General features: G+C 48.8%; 6 protein-coding genes across 6 annotated transcripts; 2 read left to right on the top strand and 4 right to left on the bottom strand.

Annotated features, from left to right (window-relative positions):
* Nucleotides 1–290: 290 nt before the first annotated feature.
* On the bottom strand, nucleotides 291–623 carry GLRG_05351 (uncharacterized protein; the record flags this gene model as incomplete). Its single annotated transcript, XM_008096036.1, has 2 exons — nucleotides 291–456; nucleotides 559–623. The coding sequence occupies 2 exons, from the start codon at nucleotides 621–623 to the stop codon at nucleotides 291–293; spliced, it is 231 nt and encodes a 76-aa protein (XP_008094227.1).
* Nucleotides 624–2,292: 1,669 nt separating this feature from the next.
* Nucleotides 2,293–3,261, top strand: GLRG_05350 (uncharacterized protein; the record flags this gene model as incomplete). Its single annotated transcript, XM_008096035.1, has 1 exon — nucleotides 2,293–3,261. One exon carries the CDS (start codon nucleotides 2,293–2,295, stop codon nucleotides 3,259–3,261), a length of 969 nt encoding a protein of 322 aa, XP_008094226.1.
* A 1,820-nt stretch (nucleotides 3,262–5,081) lies between these two features.
* GLRG_05349 (uncharacterized protein) lies at nucleotides 5,082–5,958 on the bottom strand (the record flags this gene model as incomplete). Its single annotated transcript, XM_008096034.1, has 2 exons — nucleotides 5,082–5,688; nucleotides 5,750–5,958. The coding sequence occupies 2 exons, from the start codon at nucleotides 5,956–5,958 to the stop codon at nucleotides 5,082–5,084; spliced, it is 816 nt and encodes a 271-aa protein (XP_008094225.1).
* Nucleotides 5,959–7,875: 1,917 nt separating this feature from the next.
* GLRG_05348 (glycosyl hydrolase family 11) lies at nucleotides 7,876–8,635 on the top strand (the record flags this gene model as incomplete). Its single annotated transcript, XM_008096033.1, has 2 exons — nucleotides 7,876–8,229; nucleotides 8,300–8,635. The coding sequence occupies 2 exons, from the start codon at nucleotides 7,876–7,878 to the stop codon at nucleotides 8,633–8,635; spliced, it is 690 nt and encodes a 229-aa protein (XP_008094224.1).
* Nucleotides 8,636–9,165: 530 nt separating this feature from the next.
* Nucleotides 9,166–10,728, bottom strand: GLRG_05347 (FAD binding domain-containing protein; the record flags this gene model as incomplete). The annotated part of the gene is made up of 2 exons (XM_008096032.1): nucleotides 9,166–10,596; nucleotides 10,642–10,728. 2 exons carry the CDS (start codon nucleotides 10,726–10,728, stop codon nucleotides 9,166–9,168), a joined length of 1,518 nt encoding a protein of 505 aa, XP_008094223.1.
* A 1,060-nt stretch (nucleotides 10,729–11,788) lies between these two features.
* GLRG_05346 (uncharacterized protein) lies at nucleotides 11,789–12,331 on the bottom strand (the record flags this gene model as incomplete). The annotated part of the gene is made up of 1 exon (XM_008096031.1): nucleotides 11,789–12,331. The coding sequence occupies one exon, from the start codon at nucleotides 12,329–12,331 to the stop codon at nucleotides 11,789–11,791; it is 543 nt and encodes a 180-aa protein (XP_008094222.1).
* Nucleotides 12,332–13,656: the final 1,325 nt, after the last annotated feature.

The raw sequence follows: 13,656 nt of genomic DNA, 5'->3' as shown, positions 1-13,656 counted from the left end.
GTATACTTTAGGGGAGGTAGTTATATAATATTTATATAACATACTGCCTCCCTTAGCAGTATCTACCTTACTACTAGTATACTACCTAAAAGTCTAGATTTACTTTATAACTAATAAAAATACAATAAGTAATAACTACATTCTGTATTATAATTTATTACGTGATCTATAGGATATCCCTCTTATGTGATTTAACTAACAATTTGTTTTCTATGTGTCTTTTCCGGGTTGTTCCGACAGAGCTCTTACATAAGGTGGAAAGTATATGAAGTTATCGTGACATAATGCCCTTAAACAATATCTTGTCGTCTGATATTATAATGAGCAATCATGTCAAAGCGGCCTCTACGGGTCAAAACACTTGTGAGCAGGTCCACAGACACGCCCAGGTAATGACTTAACCTGTTGATGAGGCTTCCAAAGCGGAATGATACTCTCCTGCAGGCAGCAACATAACTGGGCAAGCCTGTCAGAAAGAAATACTCAGCAGCCCGGGCTCCTCGAAAGCTCGCATGTAGGCGGATGGCCTCGTGAACATTTGCGCAGTTACACGCTTACGCATGAAAAGCAGCGTCTGTGTAATGAACAATGGTCCATCTCAAGACTACCCTTTCAGCACTCATGTTGGAAGCAAATATGTCAGAGCTCTTTTCTCGCTGACTGATACGACGAAACACCAAATTCAGGTCAACTATTATTAGCAGAATGTGGGGGAACACTCTTTATAGGTTAACAAGTGGGGGCTTCGGTGCACCCTTCAAGCTAGTTGACTGCTGGATCTTTGTCCCGGCCTTTCCAGAACAATGCCTACCACAACATGAGTTGTAATACTTGGCAAACGGCCCAAGACTGCTTCATACCTATGTCATAAAATGCCAAGATTTGTTCTCCATGCCTGAAATACCATGGAACTGTCTTTTACCTCATGGATAAACCATGTATGGTTGTCTGTGTCAGAAACGGCTTGTTGTTGTTGTAGTAGTATTCAATGCCTGGTACGTTCCTGAAAATGACAAAGGGCGCCTAGGGCAGCTAGCTTTAGGAAAATACATGATGATGCTCTAGTTCCGACCGTCCAAAGTCTCACTGGCCTATCGTTTTATATCCGCCACCAATCTTGTCTAGGAATGTCAACTAGAGTATACATCCTTGCTGTTGAGTGCCTAAGGGCTCTTCAACTAAGGTTCCGCGCGGCTGCGTCCCTTTTGATCTTCGGTTCTACGACCTTGGGTAGGAGGGGGTTTCCGTGTGCTCGGCTGTACAGTGCTAATAGTATATCCATGTCTTATTGTGCTATATATCTACTGGCTTGCTGCCAGTTTATACATAGCATACAGTAAGAAGAGTGTCTGTAAGGGAGATCAGGAGGAGAAATAAGAGTGGGAGGGGGAAAAGTTTAAGTTTGCACCAGACACTGCCGTCCGTTCCTACAGACCGGGGTGTGCCTTCGAGGAGGGTTGCAAGAGTAAAGAGAGAAGCGTGTGAGAAACGGCGAGTCAATATCAGGATCGACGTGTAAGTACAACAGCCATTAGAATCTCGTTTGTCACTTGTCAATGGGCAAGAACGACCTCGTACTTTAAACAACCGCACCTCTTGACACTTGTTTCTGGAACCGAAAGAGTTGTGTTGTCTGAAGACAACGTCGAAAGCCCCCTTGAAACGTCATGACCACTGCAAATGTTTCTTCCGTGACCGCATGCCTGGTAGGAAGTTAATTTCTGATGTCAAAACTCCAATGTTACTAGCAGACAGCAACAGGCACTGCTGGGCTATACCTTCCATAATGAGACACAAATTTTGTAGGCTAGGACGGCAAGGTCAAGCATCAACGACTGATGACTCGCACGTCTAACGAACGCGCACACCGTCCCATCTTACCGGTATATTGAACGAGTCAGTCGTAGGACGCCGATTGGGTCTGCAGTTCTGCCGGTTTCACAGACAACAGCGATCGGTGATTCTGCAGTAAATTCAAGCTTTCTTCGAGAACGCTGAACGACTAATAAAGCTTAATGTGGGAAGATGACAACATGGTGAACAGGGACTGATGCACCGCTCGTCTTAAGTATGTAGTGAGCGATGGATCTCTCCGCCTATTCGGTAATCACAACTAAACCATCGAATCTTCCATCCCGTCTTGCGACAACCGCTCGCTTGCGTGTCTCTCACGATGCCTCGCAAAAGGATCGAACCACCGGCGCCGTCGAACCACCTAATATCGCTTCTCTATTCCTCTGCTGAGAAATGGCGGGTGAGACGGGATCCGTCTCGATCTCTCAAGCCCAAGCGATGGTGATGATCGCCTTTGCCGCGACTGCATATTATAATACCATTGAAACATTTTTCTCCATCTTCACCACGTTCAAACGTCGCCAAGGGAAATACTTTTGGAGCATGATCGTTGCTAATACGGGCATCAATATTAACGCCACCGCGTTCGTCCTTCGATACTTTGGCGGTCACCACGAAACCCTCAACGCTTCCAGTATCGTGATCCCCTTTGCCTGGTATGCCATGGTCACAGGCCAGGCTATTGTTCTGTGGTCAAGGCTTCATCTCGTTGTTCACAGCCAGCGGAAAATTCGTCTAATCCTATCAATGATCGTATTCAACGCAGCCACAATGCATATCCCAGAGACGGTGATATTCGTTCTCGCGAACATGAACCCGAAAGAATGGACGAGGCCGTTCAAAATATATGAGAAAGTGGAGCTGGTTGTCTTCACCATCCAAGAAACTATCATCGCCGCTATATTCCTTTACGAAGGATACAGAAGTCTTAAGCCTCTCAGCGCGATAAGACCGAAAGCGGTCACCAGCATGGTTCGTCAACTAGCAGCTCTTTTCGCTGCCGCTTTCATTCTCGATACAGGCCTCATAATCCTCGAATACAACGACAAATTCGAAGTGCAGACCATGTGCAAGCCGTTCGTTTACAGCGTCAAAATCAAAGTGGAGTTTGTGGTTCTGAACAAGCTGCTGGCCTTCACTCGGATGAGTACATGCAACTGCCGAGGTCCCGAGACAATACCTTCAAACACCTTGCCTGACAACAACACTCGTACGGCTACAGAAGGAAACTCGAACAACCGGGCGATACAGGCGCTTCCGCGTGTGGAGCAGACGGGCGGGTCACTATCGCCAATTTGGCAGACAATCAATGAAGATCACATATTCGACCGGGGGGGTTCACCGACAAGCCGTGAGGTAGACGTCGGTTACAAGACAACGGATCCGAGGCTATCACAGCGGAGGTAATTAACCTCGCCACTTTCGACACATGAAAAAACCTTTCAAAGCAATGGTTGAGTTACGAACGAAGCAATACGAACTTAGTTCATCACCGAATGCCTTCCTTGAAAGCATCATGTGCAAGTTCATCGTCGAGCTTCTGCGTTGGCATTATGGCTATTCGTATTTTTCGGTGGATATCCCCCATGCATCATATGGATCTCCAAGCCAGAGCCTGACTATGTGAGAGATACCATGGTCATCAGGGGCAGCGCTGGTAAAAAGCCCCCCGTGTGGCGTGGGAAAAGCTTATAACCCATCCAGACCTTGGCATATGAAAGCGGAAACAGGACTGCCTCGGGCTTATAGAGTTGCCAGAACGAGATCATGACACCAGTAAAATGGCACTAGTTTGATCTAGGACGACTCAGGCGTATATACAGCAAAGAATAGAGAACAAATCGTGTTCAAATAATGTCGGTAGAGATAGTTGCCGAAACCCAGAGATTAAATAACGTTGACCAAGAAAACAACACGCAAGTGAAAAGCAATACTTACCTGACTCAAATGTAAAGCTGTTGCATAAGTTTCATATCTGCATGTACAGTAAACTTGGGTTGGTCAAAGATATGGTATTTCGTGACTATATATTCTGACTGGATAGCGTTCTTCTGTACCCGCCTTTATACTCGTCACATACGGAATATGAATATCGGACCAAGCATATATTGATACACATTGGGGAATCAAGTCCGGACCGTTATCTGTGCACCTTGAGTTTCTGTTCCTTCAACTTGCCAGTGAATAAACCTAGTTGATGTGGCAGACCAACCCGATGGCCCATTTGGGATCTTCGTGCCATTTAACGAGTGTCCCGTTCGAGGCTTTCTAGCCGGTGGTGGGTGGGCGGCTCCATTCTTGTCCAACACGTCCTTTCCGCTTTCTCCCTTGGCTGCTTTTGGAAAGTTATCTCATCTTCATACATGGCAACAGTCCACGAACGCTTAAAACGTGCAGCACCGAGCCCTCCAAAAGAGACGAGTACCGAGAATTGAATGTTGTTTTCGTTAGAACAGCACCATCGTATGACTGTACGCCACACATGAACGAGACCTGGCAGAAATTTCTTTGGTTGTTTCCTTACTCGTGCTCCTGATGAACAGTACCTAGGTGACATAGCAACCACCATGAAGCTTGTGCTATGTCCTACTTTGATTGGTAACTTACGCAGAAAACCCAAAGATTGTGGTTGATTGTTTAGTTCTGATATGCGGTGCGGATAATCAGAAGTGAATGGAGACAGGATTTAGCTTTGAGCTACCTAGCTGCGCTCCAAGATGCAAGTTGGTAGAAGCGCAGCATTAGCAGAAGTTTATTTGCATCTCCCTCACGATTCGGAATAAGCTATATTGAGATTGATGGCTCGAGAGCTTAAACCTAATTTCCGGGGATCGTCTTCTTGGTACTTAGAAAATGACTGACAGGACATCAATGACCCGCAACTTGATGGAAAGACGGCTTGGAGTGCAACTTATAAGAGCAGTTGAAGCCAACCAAACTATCAGCGCACCAATGAAGTTGACTATATATCATATTGGCGTGCCTTCATTCCACCTCTGTTGGTGGTAGCATATGACGAGTTGTATTTTATACACACACTCCGCACTTCACTGAATAAAGACAGCAACAAAACGCAAAAAAGAAAAAAAGAAAAAAAAAAAACTATTGATAAGAGGAAAAGATAGGAATATCGAAACTGCCTTATTAGCACCCAGAGTTGAACAGCAGGCCTACCCACAATGACATAACTGCTGTATGTCTACACTCAGTGCCAAGAAAACATGCCATTACTTGTCACTGCTGATGGACTCACCACCGCTCTCGAGATAATTTCTCTCGTCTGGTGTAGAAGGCCGGCCCATGGCCAGATTTCTGTGCGGGTATCTTCCAAACTGTACGATGATGTCCCGGTGTTTTACCACGAAGTCGTAGTTCGTTTCCAGCAAGTCTTTAGCCGACTCCTTCTGCACCGCCAACACTCCCCAACACTTTCGCTGATCATCAGAGCCAGCGGTGCCGTCATCGGCCATGAGCTCCTCAAAGTCGTCCTTCATCCGCTGATACTGCTTGACAGCAAAGTCGTGTAGTGCCAAGTCCTCGGAGTGCATGAAAGGAAGGTAGAACCACATTCGATAGGCTACGCGGTACCGGACTCTGCTATGATTCGGGGCGCCGGCGTTTACAGCGTGCTGGGCGATCTCGCGGGCGATGGGGTCGAAAAGCTTGAAGACGATGGACGACTCAGAGCCCCGATAGATGTTTCGCGGTACCTGATCCAGGAGTAGGACCAGACTCAGCCATTGCAGAGGTGTGAAAGGCCTGATGATTGAGAGTATTTCTTTGCTCGATGCTCTCGACGACTTTACAGCCTCAAGAACAGGGCGGTATTTTTTTCTAGAAGGCACGTCAACACTGCCGCTTCTCACAAAGTGTTCTGCGACCAAATTGAACATACATGCAGACCTCGTCAAAGCTAACATCAGGGAAGAACCATCTACCCATTTGACATTTCTGAGGCAGGATGTAAGCTTCTTCCGTCTTGAGGTGTTTGAACCAGAACCGGCGGAGCTTCTCAAGTAAGTCGGGCGTGAGAATTTCCTGGAGGCGCGCCTTTGCGTGCGCCTTGCAGGAGTTTGACCGGGGCAGACCATTTGACAACGTCATCTCGGCAGCCGAGTCGCGATAGTAGCCAGAAGTATAAAACCCTCGTCTCACACGCAACAGCGGGCCTGTTGGTCGAAAGGATGCTGTGGCGGAGGTGAGCTATCAACCTCACCGCCTGCGCTGTTGAGATGGAACTTGGCTTCATCCGCACAGAACGGCCAACGTCCCCCGCACTTCGCAGGGTGCGGCCATGGTCTGATGAGTAGGCATGACAGTCATCCTACTTGCACCACAACTACAGGGACTAAGGGATAGTGGGTGGTGTGCACTGACGTCGTCGTCTCGCCTCCCTGTGGTCTTGTGCTTCGTCTGGGAGCACTTTGGGAAGAGTCTGGACGCGCCGAAATGCGGGGTTTGTGCAGGCAAGGCGCCCCAACGTACATGTCAGGGTCTCTCGCTTAAGGCTGCTAATAATGCAACACCCCGAATGTGCGCGGCCGTCCGCTCCTTTGCTTGGTTTAGAGATCCGACGGTGGTGCGCTTGTTCGGATCGGTTGGCAGTGTGGCTTGGGGCCATCGGTTGACCCGTTTTGGCGCTAGAGTTCGCCGCAGCCGACGATTGGAATGTGGCGTCTAAGATCATGAGGATAAGCGTCGCAGATCGAAGACCGACAGAGCCGGGGTCAAATTTGCCTGGTCTCATGCTGGCATCAATCCTATGCCTGATGAGGGTTTCTTGTGTTTTGGCGGTTCTGCATGGAGACTGTTTTACGCCAAGTTAACGTTGACACCCAGCATTATACCTACCCTCTCTCGCCACATGGACGAGCTTCAACAAAGTGTTGGCACATTCACTAAGGGCACGGAAAGGTCACAACGAAGGGGATGATTGCCATGCAATCAAGGAAGGTGTCGCAATGTCTGTGCTGGTAGACTAATCAAATGTCCCACAGTTTCAGGAAAATTACTCGGTAGACCAAGTGAGTCGGGCTGCTGCTCATTCTGCGTAATACTCAATATGATGATACAGAAGAAATCGTTTCACCAAGCCTCGGCGTTCATGCCCTTATGGTCAGTCTATTGGCAACATTGGCGGCTTGGTAAATTAAGCGGCAGAATACATAAACTGCATATGTCACCGGATAAATACCGTTGGATGACTTCAGCCGCCGATAAATGGGGCATCAAAACTAGGTGAGCAAGCATGCAAAATATCTATCCTAACCGTCACTGATACGGTTGCGGGCCGCCGCTGGTGCAAACACCCCGGACCGAAGAAGAGCGTGATCCCGGTCGATGTTTATGATTATCGACCGGGATGAAGATGGCTTTCACTGTCCCGGGGAAAGGCGATCGGCGCCCGGCATGTCTGGCTCATAAGAAGAATAAGTGAATGACAGAGAGCACCAAACTTGGAAGAGCTAACTTCTCAAGGCCTCATTCGGCCGCAACATGAGCGCGGGCGATTTCTTGCACATAATGCGGAGGTCCTTGCAAGGATTGTGCTACACCGATACCAGCTTGGCTCATTTACATCCAACATCATGGCATCCACTACTACGCCCCAAACATCGTGATTGGTTCATACTGGCAGTCACTTATCGAACAATATGAATGGAATCACAAATTCACTGCTAAAAGACATAGCTGTGTGAGACCTGTAAAGCCGATCTTTCTTGAAGGGGTAGTATTAGCGGCACTGGTCAATGGCTTGTTCAAGGCGTGGTGGTGTCGTCATGTAAACAACCCATTTTGCAGGTAAACTGCATACGATGACTGGCCATCATGCCATAATCAGAACTGACTGGACCAGAGAGAAGACCAAGTATGGTTAAAAAGGCCCAGTCGTCCTTTCATGTCCTCGCCGTGTTCATTCTCTGTCTTGCTGCTTCATCGGACTGTTTGTTTATAACCTGAATACTACGTACGATCTTTTCTGCATCTGTCTGTACATATATCCCACCACCCTTCCTTAACATGCGTTCCTTTGCTTCTTTCTTCACGACGGCACTGGTCGTCGCTGGAGCTCTCGCCGCTCCAGCAGCCAAGCCCATCACCACGATGGACCTGTTCAAGCGCCAGTCTACTCCCTCCTCCCAGGGAACCCACAATGGCTACTTCTACAGCTGGTGGACTGATGGAGCATCTCCCGTCACCTATACCAACGGTGCCGGCGGCTCCTACAGCGTCCAGTGGCAGTCTGGTGGAAATTTCGTCGGTGGAAAGGGTTGGCAGACAGGCGGACCCAAGACCATCCAGTACTCTGGCACCTTTTCTCCCGTCAACAACGGCAACAGCTACTTGACAGTTTATGGCTGGACTAGAAACCCGGTGGGTCAATTCTCTGTCAATATGAGAAACACCTTGAAAGAAGTAAGCTGACTCATTACTTACTATCAAGCTCATTGAGTACTACATCGTTGAGAACCATGGAGAGTATAACCCTGGCAGCTCGGCTACACCCAAGGGCCAGGTCACCAGCGACGGCTCTGTGTACCAGTTGTACGAGAGCACTCGTGTCAATGCACCATCCATCGACGGTGACCAGACCTTCAAGCAGTTCTGGGCCATCCGTGAGAACAAGCGCACCGGCGGTACTGTTACAACTCAGAACATCTTCGACGCCTGGAAGAACGCTGGAATGACCATCGGCACTTCGTTTGACTACATGGTTGTTGCAACGGAAGGTTACAAATCTGCCGGCTCGGCCAGTATCACCGTCGAGACTGCCGCTTAAGTAGCAAAGAGCGATATGGCAAATTGGGTAAATCCCTACAGCGAAACAAAACACTAAATTTGCGCATGAGGCAAACGTGAGAGAGATCTTCTAGGGTAACTCCAAGGAAAGTGGTATAAATGTAACGCGATGCCCAAGCTTGGAAGCTGTTAGGACTACTGTTAGAGTTCTTGATGATCCCTTTTAGATACAAGCCAAATTCCATTCTGCGGAATCTGTATTCAGAGCCTTTTCAGGTCCTCGCCCTCTAGGTAATAGAGAAAGATAGATGAGTCTCGCTGCTTTTACTCACCTGCCACGTTGCGACGAGCCATAATGGTTTGAATCATAGAAGCAGACGATCCGCACTTTTGGTGGGGGGAGTGTCTCTCGTGAAAATGCCATCACCAGCCTCCATTGTTTATTACCCCAACAGAAATGATGAGCGGCCAGCCCGGCTAGTATGATTCAGTCATGTCTAGATTAACACTACATAAGCAGCAAGAGATGCTGTCAAGCAGTGTGGCATAGTCACTTGAAAAGCCTTACACTTAAACTTTGAAATAACCTCTCCAAAGGTTTCTCAACAGTCCGTCAGGGTCGTAGGCTGCTGCGATATCCTTCAAACGTTCGTGGTTCTCCTGTCCATACCCAGCGTACACATCCTGATTCTTCTCGGCGTAGTTCATGTACGTGTAACCTGCAAACAAGCCTCTCTCCTCTGCAAGAACCTGTATCTGGGAAATGAGGTCTGCGGCACTCTGTTGCACAAGATGGTCAAGATGCGATGTTTCCCAGTGTGTGACTACCGAAATATGCACCAGTGGGCCCCTTTCTGGGGTGAGTCCCAAGGCGTTCCCGCCATTTTTTTGCATCGCGTCCAGAATGTTTGCAGTGATGGGCTGATAGGTAAAGAACGGTTCCACCGTCTCGTTTGTGGCTTTTGCCGCACACAGGAGACGATTGGCATGTTCTTGATAGAGCGGAATGATGTCTTGGAGAAGCTGTGCTGCCCCCTCTCCCAAGTAGACAGAGGTCCCGGCCCAAGCTTTGCGCCCTCCGTATGGTTCGGAGATTGCCTTGGAATGAGTCGTGATGTTTGCCACAGTGGTAGTATTGAGAAACGATCCAGCAACGGATGCACTCTTTGCAAAAACCTCGGGCGTCTCTCCCGCAGATGAAGGGGGCGTGGCATGGTAGAGGTAGTTTGCAATGATAAATCCACCGAGAGATGCCAAATTGGTCATGACGAAGAATGTATGCCCGTCAGGATCGGCTGGCAAGCCGTTGACAGACAGGTCCACAAAGGCAGGCACAAGCTCGGTGCTCGAAGAAAGGGGGTACAGCGCGTTGTGTAGCCATACATCGCCCTGTTCGAAAGCCACGAGATCGAATCGTGTAACTATTCCATAGTTGCTCCCACCTCCTCCTCTGAGAGCCCAGAAAAGATCTTTGTTGGATTCTGGAGAAGCATTGACAACTTCGCCGGAAGCCAAGACGACTTCAAAGTTGCGAACATTGTCGCAGGCCCATCCGTAGCGTCCCGAAAAATACGATATGCCACCACCGAGGATGAGCCCGCTGACGCCGACATCGCTGACTCGTCCGCCCACAACAGCAAGACTCAGCGGGTCAAGTATTTCCGAGATGTTGACCCATCGATTGCCAGGTCCGACCGAGACGGTTTGGCGATTGTCGGACAGGGTGATCTGGTTGAGACGTACTAAATCAATGGTCACCCCGTGCGCAATATTGGATCCTCCATCAAACGCCGTGTGGCCACCACTCTTGACCGTGAAGGGAACAGACGCTGAGGTCAAGATCTTGATCGTGGTTGCAACGTCCTCGGTATCTTCGGGCGTCACGAAACAGGCGGGGTGGATCTCAGCCTGGCGGCCAGAGTAGTAGATATTTGACAACGCGTATTGCGTCGAGTTTGGGAAAGAAACTCTGCCTGGAAGTTGAGAATCCAGGAAGATGCACTGCGCAGCTAGTCAGAAAGAACTGTGAGTTCCGCCTTTGCTTACCCCTTGATTAATCTCGGGTACCAACTCGGCGAAGGCTCTGATTTGCAGAATGGTCAAACCAGACCAGATGATCAGTGACGACCACATGCTAGCTCGATCCAACGGTGGCGGAACTTTTGACGATGAGCCTGAATATTTGCAGCAATCAAGATAGCCTGGGAGAGAAGTTGCGGAGTCACTGTCCAAGCAATTACTGCCCTTTTGTACCTTTGAGGCACACAAGCAACAGAGGCCACGGTATGAGGGGCGCCACGACCGCCAAGATGTATGAGGCTAGCCTTTGTTCTCACCTTTTGCTGGCCAACAAGTCTCATTCGTCAGCTTGGACAGTTTCCGGTATTTGATCAGCGGTTAGGGCTTACTTCGATGATGCTAGCGGTAGCATTCGCGTGGCACCCGCTAACCACTTCTGAAGACGTTGCAGGGATTAATAGCACGATGTCCCGAAGCCTCAGAGAAGACAAATACGTCACCGGAATGGCGGTATCTGTGCATATGGTATTCACGAGACAAAGCAACAAGCGACCTGATTGAGCTTCTAGATCTGATAACTAATGTGTGCATTGTACATTCCATTATCTTACTTGGTTGGCAATCGTTTTTGTGACAAGATCAGAGCTAGGGTGGTAGAGCCAGCAGCGACCTCCAACTAATAGCTAGGCTGAAGTATCATAGGAATCCAATCACTTGCGACTTGCAGTGGTCCTTACATCTCTGATAGCGCCACAACCACCAAGACTTCTAAGAATTTCATCTCTTTGATGCAGCCAGAAGCTCCTTTATGTTATTATCAATCTAGTTAATAGAATGATTGTGATGCATGTGCAGCTCCAATCGGATGGTATCCTTTCCTCGGTACTGCAGCTTACTATCAGCCAAGGACACGATTCTTTAGTCAAAAGGGCTGTTTGCTATTCTAGTAACCTTTCTTGTCTTGGGACGTTACCTTTTATTGCATTGGCGTTCGACAGATACGGTTCACAGTTGTCAGTCAGAGAGTTTGCTAAAGCATTGTTTGTCGACTAGTATTCATATATCTTATCTATACTGTATATACAGGCACCAACCAATGATGAATAATACCTGAAGTCGACCTGAGGTTTTGCACTCCCTGCGAACAGCCACGGTCATCATTGAGCATCCTTGCCTAAGCAAAAACATCCTGCTGGGGCAAGCGGTAGAACCAGACAGTCTGGACCAGGCCGCCGCCAAAGTCTGCCTTGAGAACGTGCTTGCTGCAGTCGTTTGTGAACTCAAACGTGTTGACAAGCTGGAGGCCAACGTAGCTAGGAAGAGTAGCTGAGGTCACATCAACCGTCAACACGCCCGAGGGGCCCTTCTTGCGATTCCCTCCCTTGCTCTTGTAGCCCTTGTCACCGTATTTGTCGTCCCCGCCGTCGCAGGTCACCTTGGAGAAGCGATAGTTGCCAAAGACGCCGAGGCTGTGCTGCGCAACGAGGGCCCAGTCATGGTCCGAGTCGGTGGGCTTGGCGGGGAGAGTAACAGTTTTGGGGCGCACGTCTGCCTGAGTCGTGTCGTTGGCGGTGATGACGAAAGAGATGTGGCCTGAGGGCGCGTAGACGGAACCGCCGGAAGGGTAGATGCTGTGCCATTCTGGGATGAGCTCGCCCGTGTTGGTGTTACTGGAAGCTGGTGAGTAACTTGCGTTGAGGGGGAAGACAGAATGCATCCGCGACGACAGCTTCGTCTTGGGGACAGACTTACGTCAATGTGGCGTTGAGGTAGCCCCAACCGCCGACGATACATTGCAAGGCTCTATCTCACTTCATCTTGACGTTATCGGCAGCACAGGGTCAGAGAGGTTCTCTAAGCTGAGCAATCTAGGGACGGATTGAAGGTCTCGGAATCCACCCAAATCTAGGACAGAATAGATGAGAACTTATACAAAATCATCTTCCTCCTTCTTCCCGAAGCCGTTGTCGTGTTTCTGCAGGGAGCGAAGGTTGCCGAAGCGAGTTGATCCTTTCGGCCACGACCATCAGCCCCTGGCGTAGCTCACAGTGGCGCTATGATGCGCATGGATTGGGCTGCATCCCACAACGAGATCGCCTTTGAAGACTTTTGCCATAGCCGAACGAAATGTGTGCTAAGAATGTCTGATTCCGCCCAAGCTTGGGTCTAGATAGTCTCGTGGGATGCTCTCAGATTTCCACCCTACTAAACGGCTGATATTAGGGCTGATGGCTCGTCTTCTGTTTCCCGTAGTCCCAATCAAGCGTTGATCTAGACCTAATACTGCACAAGCCACTTGTGTGATGTGTCCAGCCAACTAATTTTGCAATAGCGTCTGCGCAACAGGATGCGCGACTACTTCATGTACTCGCTTACCCCTCAAACCCGACGTGGCTCCCTCATAGACGCCTAAAACACCCCTTAATACAACGCCACCTTTTTCAGCTCACTTTGCCACCCAAATGAGTAGCACAAATACTTCACACCTCCACAGGGATTATGAACGTTAGCTTCTTACTTACTAACCAGATAGAGAGAGTGATCAGCAGGTAGATATACTTATCGATAGGTATAGACCAGACTAAAACTAAAGTGTAAGTACTACTTCTATGTTACTGATCTAGGCGTAGAGTATGTTTGTAGAGGTATGTCCTCCTACGCAGCCTACACATGCTGGTTTCTGGCTGCTCCCTTCTATCTAATGTGATAGTCTGGCTGGTGAGAAAGTGGATGTGGGCACTGGCGAAGTCATATCTACTATTAATATCCGCACTAATCCCCCCCACTACATAACCGTAAAACTAAGCATAGCCTCTAAGCTCTGGAAGTGGGTTGTTTCACTGCGCTAACGTTCATAATCCTTGAGTGTCACTTTCTACCCTAACCCACCCCCGCTCACCCAGTGCCTCACCCTTAAAACAGCGACACTGGGTGAGCCTTAACAGAGCTTTGAACATAGGGTCTGTGGAATATACTGCTATAATCCTGCTCAGTGACGTTTCTATTTCAAGAATCAATACCACAATACGTCCTCAATATAAA

Source organism: Colletotrichum graminicola (assembly GCF_000149035.1).
Source record: "Colletotrichum graminicola M1.001 genomic scaffold supercont1.18, whole genome shotgun sequence".
Taxonomy (NCBI): domain Eukaryota; kingdom Fungi; phylum Ascomycota; class Sordariomycetes; order Glomerellales; family Glomerellaceae; genus Colletotrichum; species Colletotrichum graminicola.
The sequence above is the reverse complement of the archived record's forward strand: the minus strand, read 5'-3'. Positions and strand labels throughout refer to the sequence as shown.